This window comes from Trifolium pratense, linkage group LG3, assembly GCF_020283565.1.
Source record: "Trifolium pratense cultivar HEN17-A07 linkage group LG3, ARS_RC_1.1, whole genome shotgun sequence".
Classification (NCBI taxonomy): Eukaryota; Viridiplantae; Streptophyta; class Magnoliopsida; order Fabales; family Fabaceae; genus Trifolium; species Trifolium pratense.
The window spans coordinates 21,601,344-21,608,806 of record NC_060061.1 but is presented as its reverse complement, the minus strand read 5'-3'; the positions used below and the strand labels follow the sequence as shown (position 1 = coordinate 21,608,806).

At 31.6% G+C, this 7,463-nt stretch overlaps 1 protein-coding gene across 1 annotated transcript; it reads left to right on the top strand.

Annotated features, from left to right (window-relative positions):
* Positions 1 to 2,161: 2,161 nt before the first annotated feature.
* Positions 2,162 to 7,463, top strand: LOC123913142 (ras-related protein Rab7). Its single transcript, XM_045963746.1, has 7 exons — positions 2,162 to 2,431; positions 2,930 to 2,956; positions 3,468 to 3,567; positions 4,082 to 4,228; positions 4,333 to 4,413; positions 4,549 to 4,694; positions 7,151 to 7,463. The coding sequence occupies exons 1-7, from the start codon at positions 2,379 to 2,381 to the stop codon at positions 7,215 to 7,217; spliced, it is 621 nt and encodes a 206-aa protein (XP_045819702.1). The 5' UTR covers positions 2,162 to 2,378; the 3' UTR covers positions 7,218 to 7,463.

Below are 7,463 nucleotides of genomic sequence, written 5' to 3'. Positions count from 1 at the left end.
AACACAACTTAAGAAAGTAATAAATAAATATTAAATAAAATAAAAAGAATAATACTTAGCTCAACAATAAGCCCAATTTATTAGTGAAAAAAGAAGAAAATTTCTCAACGCATCCACCCACTTTCTCCCGCACTCCCTAGCGCACCTAAAAAAATTCGGAAAATACGTTCCGAACTGTTTTTTAGTGTAAAATTTACACTATAAAAAATTCGGGAAACGTTTTCCGAATTTTATGGGGAGTGCGGGAGAAAATGGTGGGTGCGTTGAGAAATTTTCAAAAAAGAACATACTTGACCCAAACCCATTTACTAAACCCTAAGGGCCCGTTTGGTGCACAGGATAAGAGACAGGATAGGATAATTGTATCATATCCTGCCGCAATCCAGTGTTTGGTGATACAGCAGGATATGATAATAAGTTAATCCTGAAGCTTATCCTATCCTGTCTCTCTAGTTATAATTCTTATCCTGAATTTGAGCTGGGTTACCAGCAGGATATGATAAGAAAAAAAAATTATTGATTTATTTTATAAAATATATTTTAAAATACATAAAATAAAATTAATAAAATATAAATAATAAAATAATTAATTTTTAAATATATATGTGATTTTCTCACAGGGGTAATTTTGTAATTTAAATATTCTAAAAAATCAAAATTTTACTAAAATTACAATATTTTAAAGTAAAATGATTATTAAAAAATTGACAAATAGGGATATTAATTTAAATTTTATAAAAAGTTAAATATAATTGTTTTGCAATAGTAGTTTTATTATTTACGTATGAGATATATCATATATTTATTTGGCTTATCTAACATGTATATATTATTGAGTTATTTATTTGATCATGATTCATATGAAAAATTAAACTTGATTATTTTCTCATGATTTTTTTTTTAAATTATATAAAGTTATTTGATTACTTATTTATATTTTTTATTTATAAAATTCAAAGTATTACAAAATAATTTTAAAAAAATAACAATTGTTTTACAAGAGTAATTTTGTCATTGAAATATGTTATATATCTTATCATATTATAGTTATCATGTTTGTTATTCTGTGTGCACCAAACACATGATATGATAACTGAGTATAACTGTTATCCTGCTGTTATCCTATCCTATCCTTATCCTGTCACTATGCTATCCTGCGCACCAAACGGGCCCTAAATATAAATATCTAATCTAGTCTTAGTACAATACAAACAATATGCAAATGTAATGTAATCAGCCGTCACTGTTCATCTTTCTCTTCTCAATCACGTGAGATTTTTTCTTTCTTTTTCTTTCTTATTTTTTATTGGCACATCCTTTCTTATATCTCTTCTTCAAGCTCAATCTTGTTCTTTTTCTCTCTTTTCTTTCTCTTCTTCAAGCAAATATCTCTCTTTTCTTTTACTTTTTTAAACAAATCAGTTACTTTTATTTGTATAAAAGCAAAGGAAAAGAAAATTGAATCCTTCTAGTCTCTGTATTTCTATGTCTGGATCTGTTTACAACCCTGTTAATTAATTACAGTAAAAGACAAAGGCAAATCTTAATCGATGGATAAAAGGAAAAAAAATTGACAAAAAAGAGCGTGAAAAGAAACAAAAAAAATAGGGGAAAAAATGTTTTTTTTTTTATGCTAGATTCCGAACCGGCCGGTTTTTTAAAACCGCCCCCGGTTCGACGGTTTGAGCGGTTCAGGGCGGTTCCAAACGGTTTTTTTCCGGTTCCGCAGACTACCGGTTCTTAGCACTCATCCGGACCGCTACTGTGTCCGGTTCCCGGTCGAACCGGCCGGTCCGGTCCGGTTCTTAAAACATTGATTGAAAGTGTGAATAATAGGTCTTTGATTAGGAAGATTCGCCGTATTCTTTTTGAGGACCGATAGGTTAGCGTTCGTCACATTTATTACAAGACAAATAAAGTTGCTGATACTTTGACCGAATAAAGTTGCCGATACTTTGACTACCACAAAGTGTGAAGTGTAATGCCTATCGAGTTTTCATCATGGATAACCACCTTCAAAAATCGATCAATTTTGTATCATCGATATTTTTAAGATTTCTACTCCTCGATTAATTTCCCTTTTTAGTTCCTTAATTAGTGCCCGAGGACACCGATTAACATTTTCCTTTTTATTTTCATTTGTGATTACTAGTATCTCCCTGTTATCAACCAATGATATGTTTCAATTACAGCTGTCGTCATAACCAGAATATTCCTTAAGATTTGGGATAGAGAGAAAAAGCGGCTACATAAAAAGTTAGAGAGAGAGAGTTGAAGACGGTGTCAGGCAGAGAGAGAGAGAGTCTCGCAGTTGAAGTCAAAATCATCAAACACAAACGAAAGCGGTTTAACCGTTTCTTCTTCCTCCGATCTGCACGATGCCTTCCCGTCGAAGAACTCTGTTGAAGGTCATCATTCTCGGTGACAGCGGGTTCGTCTCTCTCACTCTTCAATTCTAAGGGTTTACGCCATAATAACAATATTCTACAGATCTCAATTAGTGTTCTGCAAGCACAAAATTGGATAGTAGTTTGTGAATTTTTCTTATTCTTGTTTGGATCGCATGTATTATACTATAGAGTAACTTATGTATAGGCGAATTTTCTTATTCATGTTTAGATCACAAGAATTATCTCTGGAGTAACTTAATGTGTATGTGAATTTTTATATTTTTGTTTGGATTACAAGAATTATATTTAGATTAACTTAATACATATGTGAATTTTCTTATTCTTGTTTGGATTACAAGAATTGTATGTAGATGTAATTTAACGTAGGGAATTGATCGGGTACTTGCAACTATGCTAATGCTAACTGCTAATGCTAAGTTGATGTATGAGTTGAATTATTTGTCATTTTGTTTAATCTAGGAGTTTTTTATTTTATTTTATTTTTTAACATAATAGTGTTTTTTTTTTATGATTTGCAGTGTGGGAAAGACGTCATTGATGAACCAGTATCCTTCGATTTTTGTTTAGAATCTCAGTTTTTTGTTTTTGTTTTCAATTTTGAATGCAATTTTCTGAGGTTTAGTATTGTATAGTGTTATGCTTAGAAAATGTGGCCAATTTAAGTGCCTGTTTGGATTGACTTATTTTTTAGCTTGTCTACCGACATAAGTTTTGTGAGATTGTTTGAGAGAACTTATGAAATAATTTTCATAAGTATTTTTTTTAGCTTATTTTCATAAGTTCTCCAATATAGCTTATGAAAACAGCTTGTAGCATATATAAAAACAAGTTATCTTTATTTTATCTTTTGTTATAAAAAGCGCTTATTATGAAAGTGCTTGTGCTATATGCTGCAAATAAGATGTTTATCCAAAGGGGCCCTAAATTTTGAATTAGTTTTTCCTACAGGGTATCTGTGTGCCCAATCAAACTCCAAATACCAAATAATTCTCCAAATATTAATTCAATAAAGTAGTTAAGTGAAGTGTTGTGTTTCCCTTGACCCATATATCTTAGGTATGTGAATAAGAAGTTTAGCAATCAGTACAAGGCAACCATTGGAGCGGACTTCTTAACCAAAGAAGTGCAATTTGAAGATAGGCTTTTCACTTTACAGGTTTGTGAATGGTGCTGCCTTATACGGGCTTGTGTATGGCGCATGAATTTGCAATGAAACACATTATAACCATTAATGATCTCAATGTGGACATTATAGTATAATATTAGTGTACACATATATGATGTGGCTTTTGTTAGTCTTAACATTGAGCATCTTTGATGTATAGATTGAATTTAATGGGAAAAAGAACTAAATCTATTTAAATGATAACTATATTTCCAATGATTAATAGGTAAAAAATATCATTGCACTCTTAAGAGCCTTTTATGGTTAAAGGTTTTTGGGCTGTTTGAGTTTTTATGGATAGTACACTATGTTGGGGTATGTCACAGTATATCACAGTCATTCTCCTGCAGTATGAAACATCTATGTTTTGTTTGTTTTGGAAATATTGTTTGTGCTTATTCTACATCTCATAATAATTTTCATGTTTTTACAAAAAACAAAAATGTTAAAATAGTTCAACTTTTCTTTTCATTCTTTTTACTTTTTAATATTATAAACCTTGCAGATTTGGGATACAGCTGGCCAGGAAAGATTCCAAAGCCTAGGAGTTGCTTTCTATCGTGGTGCTGATTGTTGTGTTCTTGTATATGATGTTAATTCAATGAAATCATTTGACAACCTTAACAACTGGAGGGAGGAATTTCTGATTCAAGTATGCATGTGCTTCTCTCTCTTGAAAAATTTATCAATTTTATCTATTACTCAAGCAACGTAGAAGAATTCTATAACTTTTGATCTTTGTGATTACTTCATCAGGCAAATCCTTCCGATCCAGAGAATTTTCCTTTTGTTGTTATAGGAAACAAGATAGATATTGATGGTGGAAACAGTAGGGTGGTATGTTTTCCTCCCCTTTTGCTATCTTCTGTGTTTCTTTTTTCTTTCAAAAAGCTTGCATGAATTAGATACATTCATGTAATACCCAAACATGTACCGATAAACAGGTTAACACACATAATTCCTTGTGTGCAGGTTTCAGAAAAGAAGGCTCGTGCGTGGTGTGCATCAAAAGGAAATATCCCATATTTTGAGACATCTGCCAAAGAAGGCATTAATGTTGAAGAAGCATTCCAAACCATAGCAAAGGATGCTCTGAAAAGTGGAGAAGAGGAAGAATTGTAAGTTCTTAAGCACGTGTATCTCTTCTTTAATATATGTGAACCTGTGTTGTTAATAGCAGATCGCGGAAAATAGCAGAGTACCAAAAAACCAATATGAGAAGTATCAGATAGCGTAGCGGGCAAATAGCGGAAGCTGCAAAGCGGTTAAAATAAGTAATTATAAATAAAATAAAACATAAAACAAAACATAAAACACAAATAAAAGCTACTTGATATTACAAAAAAAATTGACCGACATTAATATGAATATCTCAAACTCAAACAACTAATAAAGCACAAAACAGAATTTTTTTGACTAAAAAACAGAAATTAAAAACAACTTAAAATTCAAAAGCTAAGTAGTTCAAACTTCGAAACAACTAATAATCGGTAGTTCTAGCTCTAACTAGTGAAGGTGAAGATAAAATAATGAAAAATAATACAAATATATTTTTTGGTTTATATATATATATATATATATATATATATATATATATATATAGAGTCAGGATCCATTGACACCAAGTGTCAAACTTTATTGTGACACCAAATCTAGACCGTTATTTAAGTTTAATCCAATGGCTTAGATTTATTAACTTGAAACCTCACATAATAGTTCTCTACTCTCCAAGGGTGCGCTCGCTCCGGTGCATTTATCATTGATTCATCATCTAAAGACCAGTCTTGCATGAAAAATTTGATCTGGAAACAAAGCTTCGATTTCATTGCCCCTCTTCTTTTTTTTGTTCGTTTCCTTTCTATAAGTTTGTTAAATATTGTTTTTAGCCATATTGGATTGGATTTTCTCCCAATTTTTTGCCCTAAAAAGTTCTATTGCTTTATGGTAGGCACACCGATAAATCAGAGATTGCTAAAATATGATAATATGAAACACAAAAATCATCTTTCATATTATTAATTCACAAAGAATTAATTATATTGGAGGGGAAAAGAAAGTTTTATTCCACAAACAAGAGGTAGAATAAGATTCTTCAGCCATTGAAGAAGTAAAAAAGCATATTAGGACCAAACATTGTTCGCTTCTGGGAGTAAAAACGAGGAGTAATTTGGTGAGTAATGATCAAGTGAGCATAATTAAAGAATTAACATGGACCATTAGATCAATTAAAATTGATGGATAAGATTTGGTGTCAAAATTAACTTTGACACCTGGTGTCAACGGATTCTAACTTATATATATATATATATATATATATATATATATATATATATATATATATATATATATATATATATATATATATATATTGTCACATGACATACATGATTCTAAAATTCATATTTTAATATATGAAGAATGAGGGAGAATGAATTCTTCTGAAAAATATATTGGTAGTATCATGCATGTAGCATGTGTTGTTGTTGATGATTGACATGTATGATCCTAATAGTCATATTTAATATATGAGAAGTAAAAAACGTCAATTGTGTATGATTTGTTCACATCTCATGTTTCTGATGCAACTCCATCGTTATGGAGGGACAAACTTAATCAACATAGGGCTGGTAAAATCTCAAATTCAAACAACTAACAAACCAAAAAATACATGAGGAGAGAAGTGAGGGTGATGGAGGCAGGGGTTATGAAATATGAGAGTCGATAGTGGGTTTGTTTACCGATAGGTAGTGGGTTCAGGGTAATATAAACCCACCCACACCACTCACTCCACCACTTCACATTGTTTTTATTTATTTTTAATATAGGTCAATACATAGCGGCTATACTGATTTATGAAATATTAACCGGTAAAAGCCTGAAACATTAACCAGTTCTGATATCAATACATAGCGGCTATACCGTTTTATGAGAAAAACGATGCTATTTTGAGCATAGCAAAGTCAAGATGCCATACCGGCTTTCGTATTGGATAGCCAAAATTCCGATACGCAATACCGGTATACCGGCGCTATACTGGATATTTAACAACACTTAAAACACACTTCATCACATACATATGGTTAGGTCTATCTGATTATGAGATGCTGTTCAAATTGGCTGGGGGAGCATAGTTTGGTCTCACTAGTGTTTTAGTTCACAATATCCATGGTGTCTCCTGAAAGCAGATGCATATAGGGGTTCATGTTTAATGATGGAGATGAACTATCTGATATCATTTGTGATGTTTGTGTTTTGTTATTTTATTTTATGTTGGTCGTCTTAAATTATTGTTTTCATTGATCTGCTTTCTTGAACCCTGTGAATACAGCAAAGTTGCAATTTTGCTCACTAATTTTATTCACTCTGACAATGCTCCAACTTTTAAAAAATTGGATATGTCGGTTTGTGGCCTCTGCAAACGAATTTTAGTGCACATTTCAATTGCAGTATTATTTGATAGTAGTTCAGAGGTTATGAATCTTTCAGTTTATTTATTACTTTGTAAATGTATTATTACTCCAATGTTATTGATATTTTGTTTTGTTCTCCATGTGGAAATTTGTGCTTATCGAAGATACCTGCCAGACACAATTGATGTTGGAAACAGCAATCAACCGCGGTCAACAGGATGTGAGTGCTGAACATATAGATTTTCTTCTCAATACAAATAAAGCATATTATTTTAAAATCATTTTGGCATGTCTAGACATTGCTGTCTATGAGATTTCATTGTACATTTGTGTTTGATCAAGAAACAATTTGTTCCATTGCGATATGTTGGGTGCTCGTTTGGTTTGTGTTAATCTATCATGTTAGTTGTTCTCCTTGTATGCTGTTACAACATTGTGGAAAAAAAACAGAAAGCATCATTCTCAAGTTATTGCTTA